Here is a 16,187-nt window from a genome sequence, read left to right as displayed (position 1 = left end):
TTAGCTTGTGTAAATTTTTCTATAATAATTATTTTAAACTCATATATAGAAAAGTAGTTTTACAAATGTACTAATGTGAATGACAGTTATATGATCCAAACATTTCAAAGCAATATAAAATGATTAAAACTTCATTATCGAATAGCCATTGTAACTCAATGTGAACACTACGCTGGACAAAAAGGATGTTAGAATACTACTCAGAAAAAAAGTAGATGTTAATACTATGCTAAATGTGATATAAACCAAATCAGTCAAGTAGTGTTACTTAAACTCTTCGTAAAATCCAATAGAGATGAAATACTTAAACTAAGCACAGTGGCCAAGATGTACCTGGTCAGTCTCATTCCCTCCCGCTCTCTCTCGGCTTTTGTTATGTTGTTTGCCCCTTGTCTCTTATTTGCAAACTATTTTTTAAATAGCCTCAATATGATAACATGATGGCTCTTATAATCATGCTTTAGAAAAATCACTGTGATAAATTATCATCTTTTTTACACTGTCCTATAATAATTATTAGCAAAGAAGACAATAAATCGAACTTTGAAAGTATCCCTATTTTGTTGGCTACAACAAAAATGTTCCCCAAAATGTTCCCAATCTCGCTAGCATATAGATATGTTTTTTAATACATATGTTAATATAAACTGATGGTGACTTTCAGTTTATTTTATATTTAAAACCATTTATAGGGCAGCCCCGGTGGCTCAGTGGTTTAGCGCTGCCATCAGCCCAGGGCGTGATCCTGGAGACCCGGGATCTAGTCCCACGTCAGGCTCCCTGCATGGAGCCTGCTTCTCCCTCTGCCTGTGTCTCTGCCTCTCTCTGTGTCTCTCATGAATAAATAAATAAAATCTTAAAAAAAATTTATATACATATCAGGTACAACGTAGCATTTCAATTTTAAAAACTGCATTAAAACTGAACAGCAGGTGATTTAGCATGAGTAACAGGTCAATAATATGGAATTATAATTATTTCTGTGCATTGCGATTTTATGTTAAACATGAGAATGTGATGGTGAGCAGCCATACTTGATTTTAATTGCCGTGGCTTGAGTTATCCAAAACATCACGAGAACACTACAGAAAATAAGAAAATGACATGACGCATGGGAGATGAAAATGATGCTGCAGAGGGAACTCTGGTAACAGATGTCGCTCTCTCTGAGGGATTGGTTCAAACTTATGATTTACAAGGATGGGTAAGCCTCTCCCAGAGTCTTCTCCAGAGTTAGGTAACTCCCTTTACTTTCCTAGGTACTGAGAGCAGAAAAGACATACTTTTCCATCAATAAATACCTGAAGAATTGCAAAGCATTTTTTGGAACACGAAAATCTGTAGGCTTTCTTTAGTTCTTCAGCACTCTTAAGCTGACAAAGAGTTTCGTACTATGCCCCAAATAGGATAAATCTGTTCAAAACCTTTAAACAAAACAATATGACAAATAATTCAATCTGATGAATGGAAGAGAATAAAAGAAAAAAGATAGAAAACCTGTAAACCCACAAGATAAGAAATCTGTTAGAAATAGTGATAATAAACAAAGGTCTTTCCTGCCAACAAGCCAATGGGAAGAGGAGAAAAATGATTCAGATACCTTAATCTTTCTGTTGCTTTCCATGGAAAGCCCTTCCCAGGAAGCATTCAGGTGGTAACAGTGATGATAAAAGCACCTGGGAATGGCATTATGGGCCATTTAAATCAATTACATTTTCTGAGCACTTACTAAGCATTTTACAGGAATTATTTCATTGAATTCTCAACACAGCTCTGTGAGGTTTATTCTCATGTAGAGATGAGAAAATTGAAACTTAGTCATTAAGGGGCATGTGTAAGGTGGCACAAGAGACACAGCTGATTCAAACCCAATCTGTCTCATGTCAGAACCACATCATCAATCACTACATTATCGCTATACTGCTCAAATGAGATACATACATGTCAAAGTAAATAAAATATATGGATGGTATGGCATTTGTGAAACTAATAAAGGACTTTTGAAATAACATTTTTATGACTATTCATTGTTATTCTATTATTCTCTAGACTTTAAGACTTTTTGCCCCTGGCAACACCCAAAAATATGTATATGCATATATATGTATTTTACACAGTGATCTATATTATATACATATGAAATATTTGTTTTACAAAACTACATTCATCCTTACTACATGCAATATATTCTGATACATTCTACTCTACCTCTTTTTTTAGTGCTGGAATTGATTTCATGACCCACGAATAGGTGGCATCTTACAATTACCACACACACAAAAAAAATCACAACTCAGCTCTGGACCATAGGTGCATGTATGTTTGGAAATACAGACAGAGTTAATATGGACATCCTGTCATGTTGATATATAAACAGGAGAAGAGTAAATAAGATACATATGTGGGAAATCACTTGGCACAGAGTCTGGTACAAAGGGGTATTTGGTAAATACCTTTTCACAAAACCTCCTGCAGCACTACTATTCCCCAATATTTAGAGAAGTGAAGCTATACTACCAACATCATAAGCTTTATAGTCAATGAGCTGCCAGCCAAGGCTGATATTATGATTCTCAACCAACATCAAAGAATGAAAGCGTACTACCTACATGACCTTCCTGATAAAAGCAGCTGCTTGCAAGAAAACCTTTAATGAGCCATTTTGATACACACATTTCTTAAGTATATTATACACTGACCTGACTCCTTAAAAGGACTATACAGAATTTAGCCTTTTCAAGGACCCAGGGTCATACTTACACAAACACAATGGTAAACTTTAGAACTGGTAGATAGGTCACCTAATTAAAATCTCCCACTTTACAGATGAACAAACTGGTGTCACAAGAGGTGATGCAATTTGCCCAAAGTCATCCAGTAGAAAGGTCAAATGATTCCCATTACACCATGCTGCCACATCTACTATTGTACTATGTCAAGCACTATCTAGCAAGATAGTTACAAGCTAGGAGCAATTCTCTTTGTAATCCCTCCCATGTTTGTTATTTTGGTTATCTCATCTCCTTCCCCATAATCTTTAGCAATAAAACTCTTAAAAAGGATCTGTTTATCTAATCTGCAGGAAAAAGTTTAAGCTAGCCCCACTCCACAGCCCATCTCTAGGAAAGAACTCCCAAAATATAATTGTGTGGTGTACTTCAGAAAGGAAAGGGATGCAGACTGAATCCCTACGTGGTCTTCAGAGAGCAAGAAGGATGCAATGAAAAGCCCAGGTTGGCTTAAGAACAGTTCTGAGGATGTGACTATGAGGAACCCCAAATAGTCTCTGAAAATAGGCAATACAGTAAACTTTACAAAGGCAGGGACTAGGTTCTCAGTAAATGTGGGTTGAATACTCTGAAACCTGAGTGTTACTATATAAACTGGTCCCAGGCTATTTTACCACTTAACGTAGGCTTGCAATTTAGGTGTTTGTCTCTTCCCTTTCCCATTAGGATATGAACTATCACTTATGTCTAACGACATCCCCCAAACACAGCTTTTGCAGAAGCTGATAACACTCTCTATATCTTCTACATAGGATGTTTCTAATATGCCCTGAGCACACTGGAATTACTTCTAAAATAAGAATATGCTCTAAGTGAGGGCCTGAAGGATTCTACATTGTAAGAAGCATGCCAATATTATCACAGCTCTCCAAACTTTCATCTTGCCCGCTCTTCTGTTGAATTATTGGCTCTGATACAGATTGCAGATTACACAGGTTGCCAGATATCACCTCCAGTGAGGTGTTATGTTACTGGGACTATTTTTAACCTGAAACCAATGATACTTCTCTACAACCCACAAAATTATCATTCCAGTATCTTTTTAAATGGCAAAATGTCTTGAAAATGATGACAGTGTACTCCAAACTGAAAGCCACTTTCTAAAACATCACTTATATCTAGCTTTGTCCTCTCCTTTAAGACTCTAGATGGCTCGCCTTCCTTATTCCATTTTCTTCTATATTTTTCACAGCTCAAGTACTTTTATTTCTCTGCCTTTGAGTGTTTGACAAATATTTCCTGTATTTTGTAATCAGAAAGAAACAGATGTAACTAAGAAAATACATACAAAACTTTATCTTCCCATAATCTCTTCAAAACATGATCTTAAGGAAAATCTTGTGATACAAAAAGTAAAAAAAAAAAAAAAAAACTAATTAAGGACAAAGGAATTTAAATATCACCTACAGATGTTTTTACTTGAAGCAACTGTCTCTTGATATAACTAGAGCTAAATCTAAAAGAAAAATTACATTTCATAGCCTATTTCTTCATGTTTGTGATACATGCATGATTAATTCTACTTTTGTCAGTAAAATTGAATCTAAGAAATGCTGGCTTTTCCTAAGATTAACTCAAGCTAGTATTTAGTAATGAAAACAGGGATGTCTGGGTGGCTCAGTGGTTCAGCATCTGCCTTCAGCTCAGCGTGTGATCCCAGGGTCCTGGGATAGAGTCCCACATCAGGCTTCCCATGGGGAGCCTGCTTCTCCCTTTCTCCTTCTGTCTAGGTCTCTACTCCTCTCTCTGTGCCTTTAATGAATAAATAAAATCATAAAAAAGAAAAGAAAACATATATATACACACACACACATATATATATGTGTCTCCATACCCAGTGTGGGGCCTAACATGGGGCTTGAACTCATGACCCTGAGATCAAGAGTTAGATGCTTAACCGACTGAGCCACCCAGGTGCCCCTAATGCAAACATTTTTAAGGCTATTATCAGCAAACTATTTCAGAAGAAAAGTATTCCAAATACATTAACAATAATTCAAATTAAACAATAATTGGAACCATTTAGGAAATGACTTTTATCCAATTTTTCCATTTTGATATACCTAGATACAATGCTTCACAACATAAATTTATGCAATGTGCTTGATAAACTTGAGTATGTTCACCATTAAGTGAGATGAAAAAAAGTAACTTTTAAGATTAACTTCGAATAAGTTCTTCCCATACTTTGAGAAATAATATTACTCTCACTGGAAAGTGTAAAATGAGTCTTTTTCTAAACACACCAGATGCCACCTAATGCAATTTTCTGTATCACTCACAGTATCTTCCTACCTCTACCATAACAGACTCAAAGGATGAATATAGTCCATATTATGAACTGAACCAGAAAGCAAAGAATTTAAGAATTAACAGCATTTAATAATAGGAATTAACACTCTTATCAATTAGAATTTGAACCCAGATAAGAAAAAAATCTTATAATGACTCAAAAAATTTTTAAAACACCCCAAGTTCCTAGGTAACAAAAAAGAAAGGCAATAATATAGAATTGAAGTATGGTATAACAACTATTCAAAAATGGATGTTGTTCTCGGTTTTAGGATAGACTAGAGAGAACAAATGAATCATCACTCTATTGACTCTTTCCTGCTCTCATTCAACATCTGTTTACAGCAGCTACAGCCAAGTTATCTGCAGCCATGCAGTTTTCAGACAGAATAAGAATAAACATGTCCTCACTATCCTGAGACCAATTATCCAGGTGCAATTAGAATGAGAGGATTTTTGGTTAGACAATACCTGAAAGGCTATCTAGTTTACCCTGCCTGTATTTAAAAACAAGACTGAGGCTCAGAGAGATTAAGTGCCTAGCAATTCAAACAGCTATTTAAAGGCCAAGCAAGGTCTCCAAACAATTTTTCTCAGTTATTTCTATTAATATGGGTTAACTCTGAAGGTATGAACCACTGATTCTCCTTCTGAGATGGAATGGGCCTTTGGAAACTTACTAGCTGTGTGATCTTGAGCACACAGCAACTATTCTAAGCTCCCCTTTTCTCTTCTGTAAAGTGTACCAAATACCTACTCTAACCAGGCTGCTGTGAGGATTACATACAGCTTGTAAAATGCTTAGCACATCAATTAGCAAATAATTAGCATTCAAAACTAGGTAGCTATCATTTTTACTTCTGCCCTGGAAACATGGCTGCCCCTACTGTTTGAAAGAAAACGTGTTCATTAATACAATGGACAGGTTCTCATTCACCAGAGCTTCTCTGACCTACCACATTATGCAAACAGGAGAAAACCCCACTCAACAACCTACTTCATCCCATCTAAAATCCACCCTTTACAATATTAAGAAAACAAAATACCAACTGCTGCCAAATGTCTTCTCCACCTGTTGTACATTGAATTTGTCAACTAGAAATTGCAGGGTATTTTTCTGGCTCCGCCCAAAACATGGAGAATAAATGGGAAAACAAGGGGAAGATAAGGTCACACACCTGTAATGGAATTCACAGAAGCTTCTTCTCAGCTCATTTAGTTGTGAGTAGATAGGTGGGTGACAGAAAGCAAAATGCTGTCTTTCAGCATCATAAAGCAGGAATAATGGCTACCTCAACAAAATACAATTCCCTAGGCTTTTCAACACAATAGAAAAGAATCCGTGTCCTTGTCCTAGTATATTAATAAGCACACGGGCGATAACTGGGCATCTTTCCCGAAAAACTAAGGACTAAGTCGTATCCGAGCTGCACTACACCCCAGGACTACATAAATACATGAAAACTTCCTAAGAAAGGGCGAGACAAAATAATGGGGAATATCACCCTGAAATCAACGAGGAGGGAATCATGTCGCGCCAAAGGCGTCTCCATTGGTAAAATCCCGACCTTCCATTCTCATGACACTACAAACCCACCCCCCTCTAACGAAATTACAGAATCACCCGCAGCAACCAACCTCAGCATCTGCATCGACCAGATCGACCCCTACTCAAATGGCGCTAAATACGGTGGGTCCAGCCCCTCCCTGGAGCTTCGAAGTCCCGCGCTGACTCAACACTACCTCACTTCCTTCCCATCCTCCCTCCCTTCCTCAACCCCTAGTATTTCTCCCCAAGCCTCGCCATGGCAGAGAAGGTAGGAAGGAGACAGATTTCCTACACTTCGTTAGGGGAGTACCAGAGCCACACATACCCGTCCCTATTACGATCACATCAAACTCCGAAGGGAGATTATCCGCCATCTTGAAAGGAAACGTGTCATGTGACTACTGCTTGTGGAAATAAGATCTAGTAAGGCATTGCCCTTGGAAAAGACGGAAGGAAAAACAATGCATTCTGGATATTGTAGTTCGTGGGTGGCCGATCCAGGTAGGCGGCTACATTTTATTTGAAATGTTACGTGAATGTTAAAGACGCAATTTATTTTCTAGGCTGAGTGTAGTAGCGCATTTAGCCTGGAGGTTTGGGGTAGTAATGAGATGGAGATTTTTACTCCGCTAGATAGGATGAATGGGAAAACCTGGGGTTTTATTTCCCCCCCATGAAGCAAGAATTGTTGGTTTATATGAAGGCCGGACTGAAATTGAAAGAGGATTGCTCTGTGAACAAAGGAAATTTTCATTGCGGCCTGGAAACTTGTTTACTCCCCCGTGTGTGTGTACTTTCGTTTTGTCCCCTTGAAACATAATTTTTCACACCAGCCCTTTCAAACTATCCCGTATCTTTTTAGTCTCCGTGTCTCCCCAATGAAAACCCACCAAAAAACCTCTTGCCTTAGTTTTGTCACAATGAAACCTAAATTGCATCTGTATTTGTTCTAGTTAGTCCAAGCAGCCACCCGGCAGTATATTTTTACAAAATTAGCCTTTCTCTACAGGACGGAAAAAAAGATATGAAACATAATAGTTGCTTGATAAGCATTTAAATGGTTCTGAGTTTGGTTTTTTATACGTATACAAGGAGTCCATACAAGATTTTTTTTTTATTCATAAGAGACACAGATAGAGAGGCAGAGACAGAGGCAGAGGGAGAAGCAGGCTCCACGCAGGGAGCCGAACGTGGGACTCAATCCCAGGTCTCCAGGATCACGCCCTGGGCCAAAGGCGGCGCTATACCGCTGAGCCACGGAGCTGCCCCCATACAAGAGTCTTATGATAAACTGCTGCAGAAGTAATCAAGGTAAAATGACCTTTATATTAAAGTAATTGTGTTTGACAGGGGGGCTTTAGGGGTCATTGTGTAGTCATTTTACAAGAGTTTCAAAGAGAAAGTGCTAGTAGTAGACCTTCCCTTACACCAACAGTCCTCTGAACTGTTTGTGGTTTCTCAGTCACAGTTTTTCCTTCAGCATGGAATGATTTTCCCTTTCTCTAGCTAACATATCCTTAATATTCAGCTCAACTTCTACCACCTCCTCCTTTTATCTCCTCCGTATGTTGGATTAAATTTCCCTATGTAGTGCTAACACCCTATCATAGCCTCCCATACTGCACTGAAATTATTTGCATTTATGGTGGTTCCTATATAGTACACACATCCCCACACATACAAAAATATACACCCAGATATATAATGCCCTAAATTATGAGTCTCTTTATTACAAGAACTGGCCTTAGGTATCTTTTTTACCCACTGCATCTAATATAAGCCTGGTACTTAGGAATGCCAGTAAGTGTTTGTTGAACTAAGCTTAGTTCTGACTCCCCTAAATATGAATACAGAGACTAAGTCTTCATCTTTACATCTGCCCACGACTACCATGTGTCATATATTTTGAAGATGCTCAATACATGTTGTTATTTTGCTAAGGTTCAATTAAAATTCTTTAAAATTTTATTTTATTGGGGTTGGGTTTTGTTTGGTTTTGCTGCATTTTGCCATGATCTTTAGCAATATTGTACATGTTTCATTAATTTCTTTTATGGATTATCTGAATGTATTGAGCAATTATCTTGGGATATGGTCCTCTGATGAATATTTTGTGTAAGATATTCCTCTGAGAAGTCTAATGTATTGTTCAGTAAATCACTCTGCCATTTGCCTTGATCTGAAAAAAAAGTTTTGAGAAAAGAAAGTTTGAGAAAGAAAAAGTTTTGAGAAGTGAAATAGGTCTTATCTATTAATACCACCAGTGGAAATGAAAATTAATAGATTTCCCAGAGTAAACACAGGAAACTTTTCAAAATATCCTCTATTTATGAGAAGCTATGAATGAGTGGTTAAAAACATGATAAATTAAGGTATCTCTATCTTACTTTGGTGATATGTGTATATGTGTGTGTATGTGTGTAATGTATCTTTTTCAATATGAGTATATCTAACTTTCTATAGATTCAGAAACTTTTCTAACAAATAGACACAATGTGAAGACACAACCAATTATTTCATTCAATTTACCTCAAATATTTATTGATTACCTATTATGTGCAAGGCACTGATTTAGAAGCTGGAAATATAGCAATGAGTAAAACAGACAAAAACCCCTGACTTCATAAAGTTTACATCTAGTGGGGCATAAAACAAAATAAACAAGTAATATTACTCTGTCATGCTAATTTTCTAATATATTTCCCCAAATATGAAATCCCTTTTATTCTGAAGCTAGAAAGCAGTACTCTCAGATAAAATTGCCAGCCTATATTTAGCTGTCCTCTAATACACCCTCTCTGAGCATTAAAAATATGATTACATTAGAAAAAAATTAAAGCCTATGCATGGAGAAAAATGCTCAAAATAACTGTTCTGTCAAATGTATTTTTATAGATCTTCTGTAAAGATGAATAGAGGAGTTGATAATGTCAGTAAAATAGCATGAAGCAAATCATCTTAATTGCTGCCTATTCTATTATTCTAAGGACATCTATTTTTGAGAACCGAAATACTTTATTTGGATAGTCACAGTACAATGAGATGATGGATACAAATTGACTTATCCTGTTGAGTCACTATGATCCTAATTCTATACTTACTGGTTTCCTGAGGTGGAAAACTATGATTCCCTGAACATTTACCTTGTATTCAGAAGCTTACTTAACTGTGGGATCTGATGTGTCATCTTTTTTACAAACCAGTTATTTAATGGTCCTTATCCCTGGGCTTTCCTTTGAGCTCCAGATCCATATACCCAACCCCTTACTCAACATCTCTTCTGAACATGTCCAATACCAAACTCCTGAACATGTCAGCCCTACTATCAAACCTGTTCATCCAGTGTTCCCAACCTTAGAAATGGTACCACCTTCTAATCAGTTACTCAAGTCAAAAACCTTAAGAATCAGCCTTGATAAATTATTCTCTTTTACTCTTAAACCAATTTCATCAGTAACTCTTGTCAGATCTATCTCAAAGTTATACTGGAAACATGATCCACCTCTCAGTCTGGACTGCCCACATAATCTCTTCCCCAGACTACTACAATAGATCCCAACTGGACCTCTCATTTATACTTGCATCTCTTCAGTCCACTGTCTACACTGCAGGTAGAGTAAACTTTTAAAAATTCAAATATAGGGGCACCTGGCTGGCTCAATTGGTGGGGCATGTGACTCTTGGTCTGAGTTGTGAGTTCAAGCCTCACGTTGAATTTAGAAATTAGTTTAAAATAATAACTTTTTTTACAAAATTCAAATGTAATTATGCCCTCCCCTCCCCCAAACTCTCATGATTTCCCATTGCTCTTAAAATACACCCCAAAATTTTAAACATAATCTAAAATCTCTGCTGAACTCTCCAGGCTCATCTCATACCTCTCATCCTTCTCTTTCTAAGCTCCAGCCATATTGACTCTCAGTTTTGTCGGATACATGCTCCTTCATGCTTCAGGACTTTCATTCTTATTATTCCATGTGCCTGAGGTGCACTTTTGTCCTTCTCCATTTCTCCTAGTTGAATCCTAATCATTTTGCAGTTCATGGGAAACATCACTTTTTCTGGCAAGTCTTCATCTAGTCCTCAGTCTGCCTTACGTCTCCTACCACCCTATATTCTTCCTCTGTTAAACTTTTCATGATTGGAAATATCAAATTACTTATGCAATTTCTTATTTAATATCTGTTATTCTCCTAGGACATAAGTTACAGAAAGGCAAAGACTGTACCTATACTGCTCACCATTATATTTCTAATATATCATTCAGTGCCTAGCACATAATAGGCACTCAAAAATATCTGCTGAAATCCCACTTCTGGGTATATATTCAAAGCAAATAAAATCACTATCTCAAAGAAATATCTGTACTCCCATGTTCATTCCAACATTATTCACAGTAGCCAATATATGGGCACAACTTAAGTGTTCCATCAATACATGGATACACACACATTATTCAGCCCTTAAAAAGAAATTCTGTTGCTTGTAATAATATGGATGAATCTGGAGAATTTTATGCTAAAGAGAAATATGCCAGACACAGAAAGACAAATATCATATGATCTCATTTATACATGGAGTCTCAAAAATATGTATTTTTAAGTCAAACTCATAGTAACAGAGAGTAGAATGGTGGCTACTAGAGAAAGGCTGGGAGTATAGGAAAGGGAAACATTGATCAAAGCATACAAAATCTCTTTGTAACAGGAATAAGTTCTGGAGATGTAATGCACAGCATGGTGAATATAGTCAAAAATGTATACTTGGAATTTACTAGGATTATAAATCTCAAGTGTTCTTACCACCAAAAAAGATAACTATGGGAGGTGATAGATATGTTAGTTTGTGCTAATCATATCATATATATCAGAACATTGTATACATTTGTCAAAAATAAATGAATTTTTAAATCTCTTGATTAATGGGTAAATAATAACGTGCAGGAAATCATCAGGACACAACACATGAGTACTATTTTAAACGGGAATAAAATGAGTTGATTGCCCAGTAAACTTGTTTAATCAGCTGGTTTTGTGTCTATAATGGAATAATACATATGTGGTTAATAAACAATCCAACTAGCACAAAAGTCATACAAAGACTAATAAAACTAAGAAGTATCTCTACCCTGCTATCCCTGCCCCCAGGTGGTGTTTTTCTGAGATAAGTACTGTTATCCCTTTCTTGTGAATCATGCTAGATGTTATGTATATGTATGCATGTGGGTGTGTAAGGGAAGCAGTAATCCCTTTATTTCTTCTTTGACACTAGTAATAGTGTGCTATAAACATTATTCCTTACCTTCCACCTATATTGGATAGGGAGGAGGCAAGATGGCGGAAGAGTAGGGTCCCCAAGTCACCTGTCCCCACCAAATTACGTAGATAACTTTCAAATCATGCTGAAAGCCTATGAATTTGGCCTGAGATTTAAAGAGAGAACAGCTGGAATGCTACAGTGAGAAGAGTTCACACTTCTATCAAGGTAGGAAGACAGAAAAAAAAAAAGAAAAAGAAAAGGTCGGAAGACTGAAAAACAAAGAAAAAGAAATAAAAAAGCATCCAAGGAGGAGGGGCCCCGTGGGGAGCCAGGCTAAGGCCAGGCAGCAACTGCCCCCACAACAGGAAAGCCCCATCCCAGAGAAGCAGGAGCTTCACCAATCTTCCCCTACAGAAAGGCACTCTAGGGAGTTGGAGCAGGATCCCAGGATGGGCGGGGATGCCTTCAGGCTCCCAGGGGCACTAAAAGAGGACCTGCCCCCAGGGAGAGCACACCACACCCCGTGGCCTAGCTCCCTAAAGGGCTGCAGCCCGCGCCTTGCAGAGCCAGGAGCAGCTCAGAGGCGGCTGGGCGGAGGCTCCCTGGAGCGCCATTTCAGCAGCAAAGGCCCTGGAGCCCAGGGCTCTGGGGGACACATCCCAAGATCTGGCGCTCCCCGCAGGACAGGTAGAAGCCAGGAGGGCTCAGGACAGCAAGGACACTCCTGCAGCAAGGTGGCCCCGAGCTATACAAATCAGCGGCCCCTGCCCCTGGAGCATCCAGGCCCCTGCAGACTGAGAGCTGCCTCAGTTACTGCAGGAGCTAAATCCAGGGCTGGAGAGCTGGCTGCTACCACTATTGTTCCTCCTGGGGCCTGACAGGATAAACAACCCCCACTGAGCCTCACAGTGGCCTCACAATATAAACAGGATAAACAACTACCACTGAGCCTTGCACCACACAGGGGGCTGAGCAGCTCCCCCAGGTGCTCAAACCTGAGAATCAGCACAGCAGGCCCCTCCCCCAGAAGACCAGGTAGAAGGACAAGGAAAAAGCAAGTTATTGACCAAGTAGCACTGGAAAGTTCCAGGGGAAGTCGAAGGATTTACAGTGTACAGAATCAGAGGATACTCCCCCTTGTTTTTTGTTTTCTATTTGCTTCCCCCCCTTTTTTCTTTTTTTTTCTTCTTTTTTTTTTTTTTTTTCGTTTTTTTCGTCTCTTTCTCCTTTTCCCAATACAAGTTGTTTTTGGCCACTCTGCATTGAGCAAAATGACTAGAAGGAAAAATTCACCTCAAAAGAAAGAATCAGAAACAGTCCTCTCTCCCACAGAGTTACAAAATTTGGATTACACTTCAATGTCAGAAAGCCAATTAGAAGCACAATTATAAAGCTACTGGTGGCTCTGGAAAAAAGCATAAAGGATTCAAGAGGCTTCATGACTGCAGAGTTTAGATCTAATCAGGCAGAAATTAAAAAACAATTAAATGAGATGCCATGCTACCTGGAGGTCCTAACGACAAGGGTTAACAAGGTAGAAGAAGGAGTGAGTGACATAGAAGAAAAATTGATGGCAAAGAGGGAAACTGAGGAAAAAAGATCATGAGGACAGGGTAAGGGAAATAAATGACAGCCTAAAAAGGAAAAATCTACTTTAATTGCGATTCCTGAGGGCACCGAAAGGGACAAAGGTACAGATTATGTATTTAAACAAATCATAGCTCAGAACTTTCCTAACCTGGGAAAGGAAACAGGCATTCATATCCAGGAAATAGAGAGACCCCCCCCCCCAAATCAATAAAAACCGCTCAACACCTCGATACTTAATAGTGAAACTTGCAAATTCCAAAGATAAAGAGAAGATCCTTAAAGCAGCAAGAGACAAGAAGTCTCTAACTTTTATGGGGAGAAATATTAGATTAACAGCAGACCCCTACACAGAGACCTGGCAAGCCAGAAAGGGCTGGCAGGATATATTCAGGGTCCTAAATGAGAAGAACATGCAGACAAAAATACTCTGTCCAGAAAGGCTCTCATTCAGAATAGAAGGAGAGATAAAGAGCTACCAAAATAGGCAGAAACTGAAAGAATATGAGACCATGAAGCCATCTCTGCAAGAAATAATAAGGGGGATTCTGTAATAGAAAGAGGAAGTCCAAGGGAAAATTCCACAAAAACAGGGACTGAATATGTATCATGATGACACTAAATTCCTATCTTTCAATAGTAATTATGAACATGAATGGGCTTAATACCCCATCAAAAGGCACAAGATTTCACACTGGATAAAAAAGCAAGACCCATCTATTGGCTGTCTACAAGAGACTCATTTTAGACATAAGGACACCTCCAGCCTGAAAATGAAAGGTTGGAGAACAATTTACCTTTCAAATGGTACTCAAAAGAAAGCAGGGGTAGCCATCCTCATATAAGATAAATTAAAATTTATCTCAAAATTGTAGTAAGATATGAAGAGGGACACTATATCATACTGAAAGGATCTATCCAACAAGAGGACCTAATAATCATGAATATTTATGCCGGAATGTGGGAGCTGCCAAATATTATCAATCAATTAAAAACCAAAGTTAACACATACTTAGAAATACACTTATACTTGGTGACTTGAATGTAGCGCTTTCTACAATTGACAGGAGTTCTAAGCACAACATCTCCAAAGAAAGAAGAGCTTTAAATGATACACTGGACCAGATGGATTTCACAGATATTTAGAGAACTTTACATCCAAATGCAACGGAATACACATTCTTCTCAAGTGCACATGGAACTATCTCAAGAATAGACCAAATACTGGGTCACAAATCAGGTCTTAACCAATACCAAAAGACTGAGATCGTCCCCTGGATATTTTCAGATCATAATGCTTTGAAATTAGACCTAAATGACAAGAGTAAGTTTTGAAGGATTTCTAACACGTGGAGGTTAAGGACCATCCTGCTAAGAGATGAAAGGGTCAACCAGGAAATTAAGGAAGAATTAAAAAGATTCATGGAAACTAATGAGAATGAAGATACAACCATTCAAAATCTTTGGGATAGAGCAAAAGCAGTCCTGAGGGGGAAACACATCTCAATACCAGCATCCATCCAAAAACTGGAAAGAATTCAAATACAAAAGCTAATCTTAAACATAAAGGAGCTAGAGAAAAAACAGCAAATAGATCCTACACCCAGCAGAAGAAGAGAGTTAATAAAGATTCGAGCAGAACTCAATGAAATAGAGACCAGAAGAACTGTTGAACAGAACAACAAAACCAGAAGTTGGTTCCTTGAAAGAATTAATAAGATAGATAAACCATTAGCCAGCCTTATTAAAAAGAAGAGAGAAAAGACTCAAATTAATAAAATCATGAATGAGAAAGGAGAGGTCACCACCAATACCAAGGAAATACAAATGATTTTAAAAACATATTATGAGCAGCTATATGCCAATAAATTAGGCAATCTAGAATAAATGGACGCATTTCTGGAAAACCACAAACTAGCAAAACTGGAACAGGAAGAAATAGAAAACCTGAACAGGCCAATAACCAGGGAGGAAATTGAAGCAGTCATCAAAAACCTTCCAAGACCAGGGCCCGATGAATTCCCCAGGGAATTCTATCAAACGTTAAAGACGAAACCATACCTATTCTACTAAAGCTGTTCAGCAAGATAGAAAGAGATGGAATACTTCCAAACTCGTTCTATGAGGCCAGCATCACCTTAATTCCAAAACCATACAAAGGCCCCACCAAAAAGGAGAATTATAGACCAATATCCCTGATGAACATGGATGCAACAATTCTCAACAAGATACTAGCCAATAGGATCCAACAATACATTAAGAAGATTATTAACCATGACCAAGTCGGATTTATCCCCGGGACGCAAGGCTGGTTCAACACTCGTAAAACAATCAATGTGATTCATCATATCAGCAAGAGAAAAAACAAGAACCATATGATCCTCTCCATAGATGCAGAGAAAGCATTTGACAAAATACAGCATCCATTCCTGATCAAAACTCTTCAGAGTGTAGGGATAGAGGGAACATTCCTCAGCATCTTAAAAGCCATCTACGAAAAGCCTACAGCAAATATCATTCTCCATGGGGGAAACAGTGGGAGCCTTTCCTCTAAGATCAGGAACAAGATAGGGATGTCCACTCTCACCACTGCTATTCAACATAGTACTAGAAGTCCTAGCCTCAGCAATCAGGCAACAAAAAGAAATAAAAGGCATTCAAATTGGCAAAGAAGTCAAACTCTCCCTCTTTGCCGATGACGTGATACTCTA

The 16,187-nt window shown here is 38.2% G+C and overlaps 2 protein-coding genes across 6 annotated transcripts in view; one reads left to right on the top strand and one right to left on the bottom strand.

The window, feature by feature from the left end:
• The window catches only part of CHM (CHM Rab escort protein), a 244,705-nt gene extending 237,641 nt beyond the window's left edge, over positions 1–7,064 (bottom strand). For all 4 annotated transcript variants that reach the window (XM_077888545.1, XM_077888547.1, XM_077888546.1 and 1 more), the window contains exon 1: positions 6,956–7,064. In XM_077888545.1, the coding sequence (XP_077744671.1) occupies positions 6,956–7,004 (49 nt within the window). In that variant the 5' untranslated portion in view covers positions 7,005–7,064. The remainder of the gene's footprint in view (positions 1–6,955) is intronic.
• The window catches only part of LOC144308202 (dachshund homolog 2-like), a 530,849-nt gene continuing 521,555 nt past the window's right edge, over positions 6,894–16,187 (top strand). For both annotated transcript variants that reach the window (XM_077888552.1, XM_077888551.1), the window contains exon 1: positions 6,894–7,131. The gene's annotated coding sequence lies outside the window, so the exon portion shown is untranslated. The remainder of the gene's footprint in view (positions 7,132–16,187) is intronic.

Source organism: Canis aureus, chromosome X (assembly GCF_053574225.1).
Source record: "Canis aureus isolate CA01 chromosome X, VMU_Caureus_v.1.0, whole genome shotgun sequence".
Classification (NCBI taxonomy): domain Eukaryota; kingdom Metazoa; phylum Chordata; class Mammalia; order Carnivora; family Canidae; genus Canis; species Canis aureus.
Note: the sequence above shows the minus strand (reverse complement) of the source record. Positions and strands in the feature narration are given on the sequence as shown.